The following is a 20368-nucleotide window of genomic DNA, read 5'->3' as shown; positions in this document are numbered from 1 at the left end:
GATGGGGAGTGAAGAGGAGATGGGGAGTGAAGAGGAGATGGGGAGTGAAGAGGAGATGGGGAGTGAAGAGGAGATGGGGAGTGATGGTTGGGGTTGGGGGGTGAAGAGGAGATGGGGAGTGATGGTTGGGGTTGGGGGGTGAAGAGGAGATGGGGAGTGAAGAGGAGATGGGGAGTGATGGTTGGGGTTGGGGGGTGAAGAGGAGATGGGGAGTGAAGAGGAGATGGGGAGTGATGGTTGGGGTTGGGGGGTGAAGAGGAGATGGGGAGTGAAGAGGAGATGGGGAGTGAAGAGGAGATGGGGAGTGAAGAGGAGATGGGGAGTGAAGAGGAGTTGGGGAGTGAAGAGGAGATGGGGAGTGATGGTTGGAGTTGGGGAGTGAAGAGGAGATGGGAAGTGAAGAGGAGATGGGGAGGGAAGAGGAGATGGGGAGTGAAGAGGAGATGGGGAGTGATGGTTGGGGTTGGGGGGTGAAGAGGAGATGGGGAGTGAAGAGGAGATGGGGAGTGAAGAGGAGATGGGGAGTGAAGAGGAGATGGGGAGGGAAGAGGAGATGGGGAGTGATGGTTGGAGATGGGGAGTGAAGAGGAGATGGGGAGTGATGGTTGGGGTTGGGGGGTGAAGAGGAGATGGGGAGTGAAGAGGAGATGGGGAGTGAAGAGGAGATGGGGAGGGAAGAGGAGATGGGGAGTGATGGTTGGAGATGGGGAGTGAAGAGGAGATGGGGAGTGATGGTTGGGGTTGGGGGGTGAAGAGGAGATGGGGAGTGAAGAGGAGATGGGGAGTGAAGAGGAGATGGGGAGTGAAGAGGAGATGGGGAGTGAAGAGGAGATTGGGAGTGATGGTTGGAGATGGGGAGTGAAGAGGAGATGGGGAGTGAAGAGGAGATTGGGAGTGATGGTTGGAGATGGGGAGTGAAGAGGAGATGGGGAGTGAAGAGGAGATGGGGAGTGAAGAGGAGATGGGGAGTGATGGTTGGAGTTGGGGAGTGAAGAGGAGATGGGGAGTGAAGAGGAGATGGGGAGTGAAGAGGAGATGGGGAGTGATGGTTGGAGATGGGGAGTGATGGTTGGAGTTGTGAAGTGAAGAGGAGATGGGGAGTGAAGAGGAGATTGGGAGTGATGGTTGGAGATGGGGAGTGAAGAGGAGATGGAGAGGGAAGAGGAGATGGGGAGTGATGGTTGGAGATGGGGAGTGAAGAGGAGATGGGGAGTGATGGTTGGAGATGGGGAGTGAAGAGGAGATGGAGAGGGAAGAGGAGATGGGGAGTGATGGTTGGAGTTGGGGAGGGAAGAGGAGATGGGGAGTGAAGAGGAGTTGGAGAGTGAAAAGGAGATGGGGAGTGAAGAGGAGATGGGGAGGGAAGAGGAGATGGGGAGTGATGGTTGGAGTTGGGGAGTGAAGAGGAGATGGGGAGTGATGGTTGGAGATGGGGAGTGAAGAGGAGATGGAGAGGGAAGAGGAGATGGGGAGTGATGGTTGGAGTTGGGGAGGGAAGAGGAGATGGGGAGTGAAGAGGAGTTGGAGAGTGAAAAGGAGATGGGGAGTGAAGAGGAGATGGGGAGGGAAGAGGAGATGGGGAGTGATGGTTGGAGTTGGGGAGGGAAGAGGAGTTGGAGAGTGAAAAGGAGATGGGGAGTGAAGAGGAGATGGGGAGGGAAGAGGAGATGGGGAGTGATGGTTGGAGTTGGGGAGGGAAGAGGAGTTGGAGAGTGAAAAGGAGATGGGGAGTGAAGAGGAGATGGGGAGTGATGGTTGGAGATGGGGAGTGATGGTTGGAGTTGGGGAGGGAAGAGGAGATGGGGAGTGATGGTTGGAGATGGGGAGTGAAGAGGAGATGGGGAGTGAAGAGGAGATGGGGAGTGATGGTTGGAGATGGGGAGTGAAGAGGAGATGGGGAGTGATGGTTGGAGATGGGGAGTGAAGAGGAGATGGGGAGTGATGGTTGGAGATGGGGAGTGAAGAGGAGATGGGGAGTGATGGTTGGAGATGGGGAGTGAAGAGGAGATGGGGAGTGATGGTTGGAGATGGGGAGTGAAGAGGAGATGGGGAGTGATGGTTGGAGATGGGGAGTGAAGAGGAGATGGGGAGTGATGGTTGGAGATGGGGAGTGAAGAGGAGATGGGGAGTGATGGTTGGAGATGGGGAGTGAAGAGGAGATGGGGAGTGATGGTTGGAGTTGGGGAGTGAAGGGGAGATGGGGAGTGAAGAGGAGATGGGGAGTGATGGTTGGAGATGGGGAGTGAAGAGGAGATGGGGAGTGAAGAGGAGATTGGGAGTGACGGTTGGAGATGGGGAGTGAAGAGGAGATGGGGAGTGATGGTTGGAGATGGGGAGTGAAGAGGAGATGGGGAGTGAAGAGGAGATGGGGAGTGATGGTTGGAGATGGGGAGTGAAGAGGAGATGGGGAGTGATGGTTGGAGATGGGGAGTGAAGAGGAGATGGAGAGTGATGGTTGGAGATGGGGAGTGAAGAGGAGATGGGGAGTGATGGTTGGAGATGGGGAGTGAAGAGGAGATGGGGAGTGATGGTTGGAGATGGGGAGTGAAGAGGAGATGGGGAGTGATGGTTGGAGATGGGGAGTGAAGAGGAGATGGGGAGTGATGGTTGGAGTTGGGGAGTGAAGGGGAGATGGGGAGTGAAGAGGAGATGGGGAGTGATGGTTGGAGATGGGGAGTGAAGAGGAGATGGGGAGTGAAGAGGAGATTGGGAGTGACGGTTGGAGATGGGGAGTGAAGAGGAGATGGGGAGTGATGGTTGGAGATGGGGAGTGAAGAGGAGATGGGGAGGGAAGAGGAGATGGGGAGTGATGGTTGGAGTTGGGGAGGGAAGAGGAGATGGGTAGTGAAGAGGAGTTGGAGAGTGAAAAGGAGATGGGGAGTGAAGAGGAGATTGGCAGGGAAGAGGAGATGGGGAGTGAAGAGGAGATTGGGAGTGAAGAGGAGATGGGGAGTGATGGTTGGAGTTGGGGAGGGAAGAGGAGATTGGCAGGGAAGAGGAGATGGGGAGTGAAGAGGAGATTGGGAGTGAAGAGGAGATGGGGAGTGATGGTTGGAGTTGGGGAGGGAAGAGGAGATTGGCAGGGAAGAGGAGATGGGGAGTGAAGAGGAGATTGGGAGTGAAGAGGAGATGGGGAGTGATGGTTGGAGTTGGGGAGGGAAGAGGAGATGGGGAGTGAAGAGGAGTTGGAGAATGAAAAGGAGATGGGGAGTGAAGAGGAGATGGGGAGGGAAGAGGAGATGGGGAGTGATGGTTGGAGTTGGGGAGGGAAGAGGAGTTGGAGAGTGAAAAGGAGATGGGGAGTGAAGAGGAGATGGGGAGGGAAGAGGAGATGGGGAGTGATGGTTGGAGATGGGGAGTGATGGTTGGAGTTGGAGAGTGAAAAGGAGATGGGGAGTGAAGAGGAGATGGGGAGTGAAAAGGAGATGGGGAGTGAAGAGGAGATGGGGAGTGAAGAGGAGTTGGAGAGTGAAAAGGAGATGGGGAGTGAAGAGGAGATGGGGAGTGAAGAGAAGATGGGGAGTGAAGGGGAGATGGGGAGTGAAAAGGAGATGGAGAGTGATGGTTGGAGATGGGGAGTGAAGAGGAGATGGGGAGGGAAGAGGAGATGGGGAGTGAAGAGGAGATGGGGAGTGAAGAGGAGATGGGGAGGGAAGAGGAGATGGGGAGTGAAGAGGAGATGGGGAGGGAAGAGGAGATGGGGAGTGAAGAGGAGATGGGGAGTGATGGTTGGAGTTGGGGAGTGAAGAGGAGATGGGGAGTGAAGAGGAGATGGGGAGTGAAGAGGAGATGGGGAGTGAAGAGGAGATGGGGAGGGAAGAGGAGATGGGGAGTGAAGAGGAGATGGGGAGGGAAGAGGAGATGGGGAGTGAAGAGGAGATGGGGAGTGATGGTTGGAGTTGGGGAGTGAAGAGGAGATGGGGAGTGAAGAGGAGATGGGGAGTGAAGAGGAGATGGGGAGTGAAGAGGAGATGGGGAGTGAAGGGGAGATGGGGAGTGAAAAGGAGATGGGGAGTGATGGTTGGAGATGGGGAGTGAAGAGGAGATGGGGAGTGATGGTTGGAGTTGGGGAGTGAAGAGGAGATGGGGAGTGAAGAGGAGATGGGGAGTGAAGAGGAGATGGGGAGTGAAGAGGAGATGGGGAGTGAAGAGGAGATGGGGAGTGAAGAGGAGATGGGGAGTGAAGAGGAGATGGGGAGTGATGGTTGGAGTTGGGGAGTGAAGAGGAGATGGGGAGTGAAGAGGAGATGGGGAGTGAAAAGGAGATGGGGAGTGATGGTTGGAGTTGGGGAGTGAAGAGGAGATGGGGAGTGAAGGGGAGATGGGGAGTGAAGAGGAGATGGGGAGTGATGGTTGGAGTTGGGGAGTGAAGAGGAGATGGGGAGTGAAGAGGAGATGGGGAGTGAAGAGGAGATGGGGAGTGAAGAGGAGATGGGGAGTGAAAAGGAGATGGGGAGTGATGGTTGGAGATGGGGAGTGAAGAGGAGATGGGGAGTGAAGAGGAGATGGGGAGTGAAAAGGAGATGGGGAGTGATGGTTGGAGATGGGGAGTGAAGAGGAGATGGGGAGTGAAGAGGAGATGGGGAGTGAAGAGGAGATGGGGAGTGAAGAGGAGATGGGGAGTGATGGTTGGAGATGGGGAGGGAAGAGGAGATGGGGAGTGATGGTTGGAGATGGGGAGTGAAGAGGAGATGGGGAGTGATAGTTGGAGATGGGGAGTGAAGAGGAGATGGGGAGTGAAGAGGAGATGGGGAGTGAAGAGGAGATAGGGAGTGAAGAGGAGATGGGGAGTGATGGTTGGAGATGGGGAGTGAAGAGGAGATGGGGAGTGAAGAGGAGATGGGGAGTGATGGTTGGAGATGGGGAGTGAAGAGGAGATGGGGAGTGATGGTTGGAGATGGGGAGTGAAGAGGAGATGGGGAGTGATGGTTGGAGATGGGGAGTGAAGAGGAGATGGGGAGTGAAGAGGAGATGGGGAGTGATGGTTGGAGATGGGGAGTGAAGAGGAGATGGGGAGTGATGGTTGGAGTTGGGGAGTGAAGAGGAGATGGGGAGTGAAGAGGAGATGGGGAGTGATGGTTGGAGATGGGGAGTGAAGAGGAGATGGGGAGTGAAGAGGAGATGGGGAGTGAAGAGGAGATAGGGAGTGAAGAGGAGATGGGGAGTGATGGTTGGAGATGGGGAGTGAAGAGGAGATGGGGAGTGAAGAGGAGATGGGGAGTGATGGTTGGAGATGGGGAGTGAAGAGGAGATGGGGAGTGATGGTTGGAGATGGGGAGTGAAGAGGAGATGGGGAGTGAAGAGGAGATGGGGAGTGATGGTTGGAGATGGGGAGGGAAGAGGAGATGGGGAGTGATGGTTGGAGATGGGGAGTGAAGAGGAGATGGGGAGTGATGGTTGGAGTTGGGGAGTGAAGAGGAGATGGGGAGTGATGGTTGGAGTTGGGGAGTGAAGAGGAGATGGGGAGTGAAGAGGAGATGGGGAGTGATGGTTGGAGATGGGGAGTGAAGAGGAGATGGGGAGTGAAGAGGAGATGGGGAGTGAAGAGGAGATAGGGAGTGAAGAGGAGATGGGGAGTGAAGAGGAGATGGGGAGTGAAGGGGAGATGGGGAGTGAAGAGGAGATGGGGAGTGATGGTTGGAGATGGGGAGTGAAGAGGAGATGGGGAGTGAAGGGGAGATGGGGAGTGAAGAGGAGTTGGGGAGTGAAGAGGAGATGGGAAGTGAAGAGGAGATGGAGAGTGAAGAGGAGATGGGGAGTGATGGTTGGAGTTGGGGAGTGAAGAGGAGTTGGGGAGTGAAGAGGAGATGGGGAGTGAAGAGGAGTTGGGGAGTGAAGAGGAGATGGGGAGTGATGGTTGGAGTTGGGGAGGGAAGAGGAGATGGGGAGTGAAGAGGAAATGGGGAGTGATGGTTGGAGTTGGGGGAGAGAATAAATCGCACTTTGGGGTTGAGGCGAGGTGGTTGAATCGTTATATTTATTATTGTTTGAAACGCTGCGAGGTGGTTGAATCGATATATTTATTATTGTTTGAAACGCTGCCACATGTAATCTGTTTATCTTTCAATGGTTTGCTTCCAGCCTATACCCAACACCAAGAATTCGACCAAGGTGAAGAGAGGTAAGTGACTTTCAATAGTTATCCATGTTTGACACGCAGTCAAAGGTAACATGTGTACTTGTTCCGTGGTAATACCCATGACACCATACACGATGGTCAATATTTATCAGCATTTGAAGCGCTGTTACAGGTAAGTGACTTATAATAGGTATCAATGTATCTAACGCAGGGAGAGGTAAAATGTGTACCTGTTCCGTGGTTCGCCTCCAGCCTATACCCAGGAGGAAGACGACGACCCAGGGAGGGGCCAGGTAGGCCTGCATGGCTTGCAGGTAGTCCCACAGTTGTCCCCCTTGGTTAGCCATCAGTATGGGAATCCAGCCGATAGACACCGCCACCAACACCAAGATAAACAACCTGAAACACCAGTTCTCTTTGATTGACGGCACAGATCTTCCCGTGTAAGTGATTGACTCACCCTCACAGATCTTCCCGTGTAAGTGATTGACTCACCCTCACAGATCTTGCCGTGTAAGTGATTGACTCACCCTCACAGATCTTCCCGTGTAAGTGATTGACTCACCCTCACAGATCTTGCCGTGTAAGTGATTGACTCACCCTCACAGATCTTCCCGTGTAAGTGATTGACTCACCCTCACAGATCTTCCCGTGTAAGTGATTGACTCACCCTCACAGTTCTGGCCGTGTAAGTGATTGACTCACCCTCACAGATCTTCCCGTGTAAGTGATTGACTCACCCTCACAGATCTTGCCGTGTAAGTGATTGACTCACCCTCACATATCTTCCCGTGTAAGTGATTGACTCACCCTCACAGATCTTCCCGTGTAAGTGATTGACTCACCCTCACAGATCTTCCCGTGTAAATGATTGACTCACCCTCACAGATCTTCCCAAGTAAGTGATTGACTCACCCTCACAGATCTTCCCGTGTAAGTGATTGACTCACCCTCACAGTTCTGGCCGTGTAAATGATTGACTCACCCTCACAGATCTTCCCGTGTAAGTGATTGACTCACCCTCACAGTTCTTCCCGGGACGTGTAAGTGATTAACTCACCCTCACAGATCTTCCCGTGTAAGTGATTGACTCACCCTCACAGATCTTGCCGTGTAAGTGATTGACTCACTCTCACAGATCTTCCCGTGTAAGTGATTGACTCACCCTCACAGTTCTTCCCGTGTAAGTGATTGACTCACCCTCACAGATCTTCCCGTGTAAGTGATTGACTCACCCTCACAGATCTTCCCGTGTAAATGATTGACTCACCCTCACAGATCTTCCCGTGTAAGTGATTGACTCACCCTCACAGATCTTCCCGTGTAAGTGATTGACTCACCCTCACATATCTTCCCGTGTAAGTGATTGACTCACCCTCACAGATCTTCCCGTGTAAGTGATTGACTCACCCTCACAGATCTTCCCGTGTAAATGATTGACTCACCCTCACAGATCTTCCCCTGTAAGTGATTGACTCACCCTCACAGATCTTCCCGTGTAAGTGATTGACTCACCCTCACAGTTCTGGCCGTGTAAATCATTGACTCACCCTCACAGATCTTGCCGTGTAAGTGATTGACTCACCCTCACAGATCTTCCCGTGTAAGTGATTGACTCACCCTCACAGTGTAAGTGATTGACTCACCCTCACAGTTCTTCCCGTGTAAGTGATTGACTCACCCTCACAGATCTTCCCGTGTAAATGATTGACTCACCCTCACAGATCTTCCCGCGTAAATGATTGACTCACCCTCACAGATCTTCCCGTGTAAGTGATTGACTTACCCTCACAGATCTTCCCGTGTAAATGATTGACTCACCCTCACAGATCTTCCCGCGTAAATGATTGACTCACCCTCACAGATCTTCCCGTGTAAGTGATTGACTCACCCTCACAGATCTTCCCGTGTAAGTGATTGACTCACCCTCACAATTCTTCCCGAGTAAGTGATTGACTCACCCTCACAGTGTAAGTGATTGACTCACCCTCACAGATCTTCCCGTGTAAGTGATTGACTCACCCTCACAGATCTTCCCGTGTAAGTGATTGACTCACCCTCACAGATCTTCCCGTGTAAGTGATTGACTCACCCTCACAGATCTTGCCGTGTAAGTGATTGACTCACCCTCACAGTGTAAGTGATTGACTCACCCTCACAGATCTTCCCGTGTAAGTGATTGACTCACCCTCACACTGTAAGTGATTGACTCACCCTCACAGTTCTTCCCGTGTAAATGATTGACTCACCCTCACAGATCTTCCCGTGTAAGTGATTGACTCACCCTCACAGTGTAAGTGATTGACTCACCCTCACAGTTCTTCCCGTGTAAGTGATTGACTCACCCTCACAGATCTTTCCGTGTAAGTGATTGACTCACCCTCACAGTTCTTCCCGTGTAAGTGATTGACTCACCCTCACAGATCTTCCCGTGTAAGTGATTGACTCACCCTCACAGATCTTCCCGTGTAAGTGATTGACTCACCCTCACAGATCTTGCCGTGTAAGTGATTGACTCACCCTCACAGATCTTCCCGTGTAAGTGATTGACTCACCCTCACAGTTCTTCCCGGGACGTGTAAGTGATTAACTCACCCTCACAGATCTTCCCGTGTAAGTGATTGACTCACCCTCACAGTTCTTCCCGTGTAAGTGATTGACTCACCCTCACAGATCTTCCCGTGTAAGTGATTGACTCACCCTCACAGATCTTCCCGTGTAAGTGATTGACTCACCCTCACAGTTCTAGCCGTGTAAGTGATTGACTCACCCTCACAGTTCTTCCCGTGTAAATGATTGACTCACCCTCACAGATCTTCCCGTGTAAGTGATTGACTCACCCTCACAGTTCTTGCCGTGTAAGTGATTGACTCACCCACACAGATCTTCCCGTGTAAATCATTGACTCACCCTCACAGATCTTCCCGTGTAAGTGATTGACTCACCCTCACAGTTCTTGCCGTGTAAGTGATTGACTCACCCTCACAGTGTAAGTGATTGACTCACCCTCACAGTTCTTGCCGTGTAAGTGATTGACTCACCCTCACAGTTCTTGCCGTGTAAGTGATTGACTCACCCTCACAGTTCTTCCCGTGTAAATGATTGACTCACCCTCACAGATCTTCCCGTGTAAGTGATTGACTCACCCTCACAGATCTTCCAGTGTAAGTGATTGACTCACCCTCACAGTTCTGGCCGTGTAAGTGATTGACTCACCCTCACAGTTCTTGCCGTGTAAGTGATTGACTCACCCTCACAGTTCTTCCCGTGTAAATGATTGACTCACCCTCACAGATCTTCCCGTGTAAGTGATTGACTCACCCTCACAGTGTAAGTGATTGACTCACCCTCACAGTTCTGGCCGTGTAAGTGATTGACTCACCCTCACAGATCTTCCCGTGTAAGTGATTGACTCACCCTCACAGTTCTTGCCGTGTAAGTGATTGACTCACCCTCACAGATCTTCCCGTGTAAGTGATTGACTCACCCTCACAGTTCTTCCCGTGTAAGTGATTGACTCACCCTCACAGTTCTGGCCGTGTAAGTGATTGACTCACCCTCACAGATCTTCCCGTGTAAGTGATTGACTCACCCTCACAGATCTTCCCGTGAAAGTGATTGACTCACCCTCACAGATCTTCCCGTGTAAGTGATTGACTCACCCTCACAGTGTAAGTGATTGACTCACCCTCACAGATCTTCCCGTGTAAGTGATTGACTCACCCTCACAGATCTTCCCGTGTAAGTGATTGACTCACCCTCACAGATCTTCCCGTGTAAATGATTGACTCACCCTCACAGTTCTTCCCGTGTAAGTGATTGACTCACCCTCACAGATCTTCCCGTGTAAGTGATTGACTCACCCTCACAGATCTTCCCGTGTAAATGATTGACTCACCCTCACAGATCTTCCCGTGTAAGTGATTGATTCACCCTCACAGATCTTCCCGTGTAAGTGATTGACTCACCCTCACATATCTTCCCGTGTAAGTGATTGACTCACCCTCACAGATCTTCCCGTGTAAGTGATTGACTCACCCTCACAGATCTTCCCGTGTAAATGATTGACTCACCCTCACAGATCTTCCCCTGTAAGTGATTGACTCACCCTCACAGATCTTCCCGTGTAAGTGATTGACTCACCCTCACAGTTCTGGCCGTGTAAATCATTGACTCACCCTCACAGATCTTCCCGTGTAAGTGATTGACTCACCCTCACAGATCTTCCCGTGTAAGTGATTGACTCACCCTCACAGTGTAAGTGATTGACTCACCCTCACAGATCTTCCCGTGTAAGTGATTGACTCACCCTCACAGATCTTCCCGTGTAAATGATTGACTCACCCTCACAGATCTTCCCGCGTAAATGATTGACTCACCCTCACAGATCTTCCCGTGTAAGTGATTGACTTACCCTCACAGATCTTCCCGTGTAAATGATTGACTCACCCTCACAGATCTTCCCGCGTAAATGATTGACTCACCCTCACAGATCTTCCCGTGTAAGTGATTGACTCACCCTCACAGATCTTCCCGTGTAAGTGATTGACTCACCCTCACAATTCTTCCCGAGTAAGTGATTGACTCACCCTCACAGTGTAAGTGATTGACTCACCCTCACAGATCTTCCCGTGTAAGTGATTGACTCACCCTCACAGATCTTCCCGTGTAAGTGATTGACTCACCCTCACAGATCTTCCCGTGTAAGTGATTGACTCACCCACACAGATCTTGCCGGGCCGTGTAAGTGATTGACTCACCCTCACAGTGTAAGTGATTGACTCACCCTCACAGATCTTCCCGTGTAAGTGATTGACTCACCCTCACACTGTAAGTGATTGACTCACCCTCACAGTTCTTCCCGTGTAAATGATTGACTCACCCTCACAGATCTTCCCGTGTAAGTGATTGACTCACCCTCACAGTGTAAGTGATTGACTCACCCTCACAGTTCTTCCCGTGTAAGTGATTGACTCACCCTCACAGATCTTTCCGTGTAAGTGATTGACTCACCCTCACAGTTCTTCCCGTGTAAGTGATTGACTCACCCTCACAGATCTTCCCGTGTAAGTGATTGACTCACCCTCACAGTTCTTCCCGTGTAAGTGATTGACTCACCCTCACAGATCTTCCCGTGTAAGTGATTGACTCACCCTCACAGTTCTTCCCGGGACGTGTAAGTGATTGACTCACCCTCACAGTTCTTCCCGGGACGTGTAAGTGATTAACTCACCCTCACAGATCTTCCCGTGTAAGTGATTGACTCACCCTCACAGATCTTCCCGTGTAAGTGATTGACTCACCCTCACAGATCTTCCCGTGTAAGTGATTGACTCACCCTCACAGATCTTCCCGTGTAAGTGATTGACTCACCCTCACAGTTCTAGCCGTGTAAGTGATTGACTCACCCTCACAGTTCTTCCCGTGTAAATGATTGACTCACCCTCACAGATCTTCCCGTGTAAGTGATTGACTCACCCTCACAGTTCTTGCCGTGTAAGTGATTGACTCACCCACACAGATCTTCCCGTGTAAATCATTGACTCACCCTCACAGATCTTCCCGTGTAAGTGATTGACTCACCCTCACAGTTCTGGCCGTGTAAGTGATTGACTCACCCTCACAGTGTAAGTGATTGACTCACCCTCACAGTTCTTGCCGTGTAAGTGATTGACTCACCCTCACAGTTCTTGCCGTGTAAGTGATTGACTCACCCTCACAGTTCTTCCCGTGTAAATGATTGACTCACCCTCACAGATCTTCCCGTGTAAGTGATTGACTCACCCTCACAGATCTTCCCGTGTAAGTGATTGACTCACCCTCACAGTTCTGGCCGTGTAAGTGATTGACTCACCCTCACAGTTCTTGCCGTGTAAGTGATTGACTCACCCTCACAGTTCTTCCCGTGTAAATGATTGACTCACCCTCACAGATCTTCCCGTGTAAGTGATTGACTCACCCTCACAGTGTAAGTGATTGACTCACCCTCACAGTTCTGGCCGTGTAAGTGATTGACTCACCCTCACAGATCTTCCCGTGTAAGTGATTGACTCACCCTCACAGTTCTTGCCGTGTAAGTGATTGACTCACCCTCACAGATCTTCCCGTGTAAGTGATTGACTCACCCTCACAGTTCTTCCCGTGTAAGTGATTGACTCACCCTCACAGATCTTGCCGTGTAAGTGATTGACTCACCCTCACAGATCTTGCCGGGCCGTGTAAGTGATTGACTCACCCTCACAGATCTTCCCGTGTAAGTGATTGACTCACCCTCACAGATCTTCCCGTGAAAGTGATTGACTCACCCTCACAGATCTTCCCGTGTAAGTGATTGACTCACCCTCACAGTGTAAGTGATTGACTCACCCTCACAGATCTTCCCGTGTAAGTGATTGACTCACCCTCACAGTTCTGGCCGTGTAAGTGATTGACTCACCCTCACAGTTCTTGCCGTGTAAGTGATTGACTCACCCTCACAGTTCTTCCCGTGAAAGTGATTGACTCACCCTCACAGTTCTGGCCGTGTAAGTGATTGACTCACCCTCAGAGTTCTGGCCGTGTAAGTGATTGACTCACCCTCACAGATCTTCCCGTGTAAAGTGATTGACTCACCCTCACAGATCTTCCCGTGTAAGTGATTGACTCACCCACACAGATCTTGCCGGGCCGTGTAAGTTATTGACTCACCCTCACAGATCTTCCCGTGTAAGTGATTGACTCACCCTCACAGATCTTCCCGTGTAAGTGATTGACTCACCCTCACAGATCTTCCCGTGTAAATGATTGACTCACCCTCACAGTTCTTCCCGTGTAAGTGATTGACTCACCCTCACAGATCTTGCCGTGTAAGTGATTGACTCACCCACACAGATCTTGCCGTGTAAGTGATTGACTCACCCTCACAGATCTTCCCGTGTAAGTGATTGACTCACCCTCACAGATCTTGCCGTGTAAGTGATTGACTCACCCTCACAGATCTTGCCGTGTAAGTGATTGACTCACCCTCACAGATCTTGCCGTGTAAGTGATTGACTCACCCTCACAGATCTTCCCGTGTAAGTGATTGACTCACCCTCACAGATCTTCCCGTGTAAATGATTGACTCACCCTCACAGTTCTTCCCGTGTAAGTGATTGACTCACCCTCACAGATCTTCCCGTGTAAGTGATTGACTCACCCTCACAGATCTTCCCGTGTAAGTGATTGACTCACCCTCACAGTTCTGGCCGTGTAAGTGATTGACTCACCCTCACAGATCTTCCCGTGTAAGTGATTGACTCACCCTCACAGTTCTTCCCGTGTAAGTGATTGACTCACCCTCACAGATCTTCCCGTGTAAAGTGATTGACTCACCCTCACAGATCTTCCCGTGTAAGTGATTGACTCACCCTCACAGATCTTCCCGTGTAAGTGATTGACTCACCCTCACAGATCTTCCCGTGTAAGTGATTGACTCACCCTCACAGATCTTGCCGTGTAAGTGATTGACTCACCCTCACAGATCTTCCCGTGAAGTGATTGACTCACCCTCACAGTTCTGGCCGTGTAAGTGATTGACTCACCCACACAGATCTTCCCGTGAAAGTGATTGACTCACCCTCACAGATCTTCCCGTGTAAGTGATTGACTCACCCTCACAGATCTTCCCGTGTAAGTGATTGACTCACCCTCACAGTTCTGGCCGTGTAAGTGATTGACTCACCCTCACAGATCTTCCCGTGTAAGTGATTGACTCACCCTCACAGATCTTCCCGTGTAAGTGATTGACTCACCCACACAGATCTTGCCGGGCCGTGTAAGTTATTGACTCACCCTCACAGATCTTCCCGTGTAAGTGATTGACTCACCCTCACAGTTCTGGCCGTGTAAGTGATTGACTCACCCTCACAGATCTTCCCGTGTAAGTGATTGACTCACCCTCACAGTTCTTCCCGAGTAAGTGATTGACTCACCCTCACAGATCTTCCCGAGTAAGTGATTGACTCACCCTCATAGATCTTCCCAAGTAAGTGATTGACTCACCCTCACAGATCTTTCCAAGTAAGTGATTGACTCACCCACACAGATCTTCCCGTGAAAGTGATTGACTCACCCTCACAGATCTTCCCGTGTAAGTGATTGACTCACCCTCACAGATCTTCCCGTGTAAGTGATTGACTCACCCTCACAGTTCTGGCCGTGTAAATGATTGACTCACCCTCACAGATCTTCCCGTGTAAGTGATTGACTCACCCTCACAGATCTTCCCGTGTAAATGATTGACTCACCCTCACAGTTCTTCCCGTGTAAGTGATTGACTCACCCTCACAGATCTTCCCGTGTAAGTGATTGACTCACCCTCACAGATCTTCCCGTGTAAGTGATTGACTCACCCTCACAGTTCTTCCCGAGTAAGTGATTGACTCACCCTCACAGATCTTCCCGAGTAAGTGATTGACTCACCCTCACAGATCTTCCCGTGTAAGTGATTGACTCACCCTCACAGTTCTTCCCGAGTAAGTGATTGACTCACCCTCACAGATCTTCCCGAGTAAGTGATTGACTCACCCTCACAGATCTTCCCAAGTAAGTGATTGACTCACCCTCACAGATCTTCCCAAGTAAGTGATTGACTCACCCTCACAGATCTTCCCGAGTAAGTGATTGACTCACCCTCACAGATCTTCCCAAGTAAGTGATTGACTCACCCTCACAGATCTTCCCAAGTAAGTGATTGACTCACCCTCACAGATCTTCCCAAGTAAGTGATTGACTCACCCTCACAGATCTTCCCAAGTAAGTGATTGACTCACCCTCACAGATCTTCCCAAGTAAGTGATTGACTCACCCTCACAGATCTTCCCAAGTAAGTGATTGACTCACCCTCACAGATCTTCCCAAGTAAGTGATTGACTCACCCTCACAGATCTTCCCAAGTAAGTGATTGACTCACCCTCACAGATCTTCCCAAGTAAGTGATTGACTCACCCTCACAGATCTTCCCAAGTAAGTGATTGACTCACCCTCACAGATCTTCCCAAGTAAGTGATTGACTCACCCTCACAGATCTTCCCAAGTAAGTGATTGACTCACCCTCACAGATCTTCCCAAGTAAGTGATTGACTCACCCTCACAGATCTTCCCAAGTAAGTGATTGACTCACCCTCACAGATCTTCCCAAGTAAGTGATTGACTCACCCTCACAGATCTTCCCAAGTAAGTGATTGACTCACCCTCACAGATCTTCCCAAGTAAGTGATTGACTCACCCTCACAGATCTTCCCGTGTAAGTGATTGACTCACCCTCACAGATCTTCCCGTGTAAGTGATTGACTCACCCTCACAGATCTTCCCGTGTAAGTGATTGACTCACCCTCACAGATCTTCCCGTGTAAGTGATTGACTCACCCTCACAGATCTTCCCAGTAAGTGATTGACTCACCCTCACAGATCTTCCCGTGTAAGTGATTGACTCACCCTCACAGATCTTCCCGTGTAAGTGATTGACTCACCCTCACAGATCTTCCCGTGTAAGTGATTGACTCACCCTCACAGATCTTCCCGTGTAAGTGATTGACTCACCCTCACAGATCTTGCCGTGTAAGTGATTGACTCACCCTCACAGATCTTCCCGTGTAAGTGATTGACTCACCCTCACAGATCTTCCCGTGTAAGTGATTGACTCACCCTCACAGATCTTGCCGTGTAAGTGATTGACTCACCCTCACAGTGTAAGTGATTGACTCACCCTCACAGATCTTCCCGTGTAAGTGATTGACTCACCCTCACAGATCTTCCCGTGTAAGTGATTGACTCACCCTCACAGATCTTCCCGTGTAAGTGATTGACTCACCCTCACAGATCTTCCCGTGTAAGTGATTGACTCACCCTCACAGATCTTCCCGTGTAAGTGATTGACTCACCCTCACAGATCTTCCCGTGTAAGTGATTGACTCACCCTCACAGATCTTCCCGTGTAAGTGATTAACTCACCCTCACAGATCTTGCCGTGTAAGTGATTGACTCACCCTCACAGATCTTCCCAAGTAAGTGATTGACTCACCCTCACAGATCTTCCCGTGTAAGTGATTGACTCACCCTCACAGATCTTCCCGTGTAAGTGATTGACTCACCCTCACAGATCTTCCCGTGTAAGTGATTGACTCACCCTCACAGATCTTCCCAGTAAGTGATTGACTCACCCTCACAGATCTTCCCGTGTAAGTGATTGACTCACCCTCACAGATCTTCCCGTGTAAGTGATTGACTCACCCTCACAGATCTTCCCAAGTAAGTGATTGACTCACCCTCACAGATCTTCCCGTGTAAGTGATTGACTCACCCTCACAGTTCTTCCCGTGTAAGTGATTGACTCACCCTCACAGATCTTCCCGTGTAAGTGATTGACTCACCCTCACAGATCTTCCCGTGTAAGTGATTGACTCACCCTCACAGATCTTCCCGTGTAAGTGATTGACTCACCCTCACAGATCTTCCCAAGTAAGTGATTGACTCACCCTCACAGATCTTCCCGTGTAAGTGATTGACTCACCCTCACAGATCTTCCCGTGTAAGTGATTGACTCACCCTCACAGATCTTCCCAAGTAAGTGATTGACTCACCCTCACAGATCTTCCCGTGTAAGTGATTGACTCACCCTCACAGATCTTCCCGTGTAAGTGATTGACTCACCCTCACAGATCTTCCCAAGTAAGTGATTGACTCACCCTCACAGATCTTCCCGTGTAAGTGATTGACTCACCCTCACAGATCTTCCCGTGTAAGTGATTGACTCACCCTCACAGTGTAAGTGATTGACTCACCCTCACAGATCTTGCCGTGTAAGTGATTGACTCACCCTCACAGATCTTGCCGTGTAAGTGATTGACTCACCCTCACAGATCTTCCCGTGTAAGTGATTGACTCACCCTCACAGTGTAAGTGATTGACTCACCCTCACAGTTCTTGCCGTGTAAGTGATTGACTCACCCTCACAGTTCTTGCCGTGTAAGTGATTGACTCACCCTCACAGTTCTTCCCGTGTAAATGATTGACTCACCCTCACAGATCTTCCCGTGTAAGTGATTGACTCACCCTCACAGATCTTCCCGTGTAAGTGATTGACTCACCCTCACAGTTCTGGCCGTGTAAGTGATTGACTCACCCTCACAGTTCTTGCCGTGTAAGTGATTGACTCACCCTCACAGTTCTTCCCGTGTAAATGATTGACTCACCCTCACAGATCTTCCCGTGTAAGTGATTGACTCACCCTCACAGTGTAAGTGATTGACTCACCCTCACAGATCTTGCCGGGCCGTGTAAGTGATTGACTCACCCTCACAGATCTTCCCGTGTAAGTGATTGACTCACCCTCACAGTTCTTGCCGTGTAAGTGATTGACTCACCCTCACAGATCTTCCCGTGTAAGTGATTGACTCACCCTCACAGTTCTTCCCGTGTAAGTGATTGACTCACCCTCACAGATCTTCCCGTGTAAGTGATTGACTCACCCTCACAGTTCTGGCCGTGTAAGTGATTGACTCACCCTCACAGATCTTCCCGTGTAAGTGATTGACTCACCCTCACAGATCTTCCCGTGAAAGTGATTGACTCACCCTCACAGATCTTCCCGTGTAAGTGATTGACTCACCCTCACAGTGTAAGTGATTGACTCACCCTCACAGATCTTCCCGTGTAAGTGATTGACTCACCCTCACAGATCTTCCCGTGTAAGTGATTGACTCACCCTCACAGTTCTTGCCGTGTAAGTGATTGACTCACCCTCACAGTTCTTCCCGTGAAAGTGATTGACTCACCCTCACAGATCTTCCCGTGTAAGTGATTGACTCACCCTCACAGATCTTCCCGTGTAAGTGATTGACTCACCCTCACAGTTCTGGCCGTGTAAGTGATTGACTCACCCTCACAGATCTTCCCGTGTAAGTGATTGACTCACCCTCACAGATCTTCCCGTGTAAGTGATTGACTCACCCTCACAGTTCTGGCCGTGTAAGTGATTGACTCACCCTCACAGATCTTCCCGTGTAAGTGATTGACTCACCCTCACAGATCTTCCCGTGTAAGTGATTGACTCACCCTCACAGATCTTGCCGTGTAAGTGATTGACTCACCCTCACAGATCTTCCCGTGTAAGTGATTGACTCACCCTCACAGATCTTCCCGTGTAAGTGATTGACTCACCCTCACAGATCTTCCCGTGTAAGTGATTGACTCACCCTCACAGATCTTGCCGTGTAAGTGATTGACTCACCCTCACAGATCTTCCCGTGAAAGTGATTGACTCACCCTCACAGTTCTGGCCGTGTAAGTGATTGACTCACCCTCACAGTTCTGGCCGTGTAAGTGATTGACTCACCCTCACAGTTCTGGCCGTGTAAGTGATTGACTCACCCTCACAGATCTTCCCGTGTAAGTGATTGACTCACCCTCACAGTTCTGGCCGTGTAAGTGATTGACTCACCCTCAGAGTTCTTGCCGTGTAAGTGATTAACTCACCCTCACAGATCTTCCCGTGTAAGTGATTGACTCACCCTCACAGATCTTCCCGTGTAAGTGATTGACTCACCCTCACAGTTCTGGCCGTGTAAGTGATTGACTCACCCTCACAGATCTTCCCGTGTAAGTGATTGACTCACCCTCACAGATCTTCCCGTGTAAGTGATTGACTCACCCTCACAGATCTTCCCGTGTAAATGATTGACTCACCCTCACAGTTCTTCCCGTGTAAGTGATTGACTCACCCTCACAGATCTTCCCGTGTAAGTGATTGACTCACCCTCACAGATCTTCCCGTGTAAGTGATTGACTCACCCTCACAGATCTTCCCGTGTAAGTGATTGACTCACCCTCACAGATCTTTCCGTGTAAGTGATTGACTCACCCTCACAGTTCTGGCCGTGTAAGTGATTGACTCACCCTCACAGATCTTCCCGTGTAAGTGATTGACTCACCCTCACAGATCTTCCCGTGTAAGTGATTGACTCACCCTCACAGATCTTCCCGTGTAAATGATTGACTCACCCTCACAGTTCTTCCCGTGTAAGTGATTGACTCACCCTCACAGATCTTCCCGTGTAAGTGATTGACTCACCCTCACAGATCTTCCCGTGTAAGTGATTGACTCACCCTCACAGTTCTGGCCGTGTAAGTGATTGACTCACCCTCACAGATCTTCCCGTGTAAGTGATTGACTCACCCTCACAGTTCTTCCCGTGTAAGTGATTGACTCACCCTCACAGATCTTCCCGTGAAAGTGATTGACTCACCCTCACAGATCTTCCCGTGTAAGTGATTGACTCACCCTCACAGATCTTCCCGTGTAAGTGATTGACTCACCCTCACAGATCTTCCCGTGTAAGTGATTGACTCACCCTCACAGATCTTTCCGTGTAAGTGATTGACTCACCCTCACAGATCTTCCCGTGAAAGTGATTGACTCACCCTCACAGTTCTGGCCGTGTAAGTGATTGACTCACCCACACAGATCTTCCCGTGAAAGTGATTGACTCACCCTCACAGATCTTCCCGTGTAAGTGATTGACTCACCCTCACAGATCTTCCCGTGTAAGTGATTGACTCACCCTCACAGTTCTGGCCGTGTAAGTGATTGACTCACCCTCACAGATCTTCCCGTGTAAGTGATTGACTCACCCTCACAGATCTTGCCGTGTAAGTGATTGACTCACCCTCACAGTTCTGGCCGTGTAAGTGATTGACTCACCCTCACAGATCTTCCCGTGTAAGTGATTGACTCACCCTCACAGTTCTGGCCGTGTAAGTGATTGACTCACCCTCACAGATCTTCCCGTGTAAGTGATTGACTCACCCTCACAGTTCTTCCCGAGTAAGTGATTGACTCACCCTCACAGATCTTCCCGAGTAAGTGATTGACTCACCCTCATAGATCTTCCCAAGTAAGTGATTGACTCACCCTCACAGATCTTTCCAAGTAAGTGATTGACTCACCCACACAGATCTTCCCGTGAAAGTGATTGACTCACCCTCACAGATCTTCCCGTGTAAGTGATTGACTCACCCTCACAGATCTTCCCGTGTAAGTGATTGACTCACCCTCACAGTTCTGGCCGTGTAAATGATTGACTCACCCTCACAGATCTTCCCGTGTAAGTGATTGACTCACCCTCACAGATCTTCCCGTGTAAATGATTGACTCACCCTCACAGTTCTTCCCGTGTAAGTGATTGACTCACCCTCACAGATCTTCCCGTGTAAGTGATTGACTCACCCTCACAGATCTTCCCGTGTAAGTGATTGACTCACCCTCACAGT

At 50.2% G+C, this 20368-nt stretch overlaps 1 protein-coding gene across 1 annotated transcript in view; it reads right to left on the bottom strand.

Annotated features, from left to right (window-relative positions):
* Positions 1 to 20368, bottom strand: part of LOC138948184 (sodium/mannose cotransporter SLC5A10-like) — a 77227-nt gene that overhangs the window by 21539 nt on the left and 35320 nt on the right. Inside the window, exon 12 of the mRNA XM_070319684.1 lies at positions 6310 to 6478. Within this exon, the coding sequence (XP_070175785.1) occupies positions 6310 to 6478 (169 nt within the window). The remainder of the gene's footprint in view (positions 1 to 6309; positions 6479 to 20368) is intronic.

Source organism: Littorina saxatilis, linkage group LG15 (assembly GCF_037325665.1).
Source record: "Littorina saxatilis isolate snail1 linkage group LG15, US_GU_Lsax_2.0, whole genome shotgun sequence".
NCBI lineage: Eukaryota > Metazoa > Mollusca > Gastropoda > Littorinimorpha > Littorinidae > Littorina > Littorina saxatilis.
This window is presented reverse-complemented; position numbering and strand designations above follow the sequence as displayed.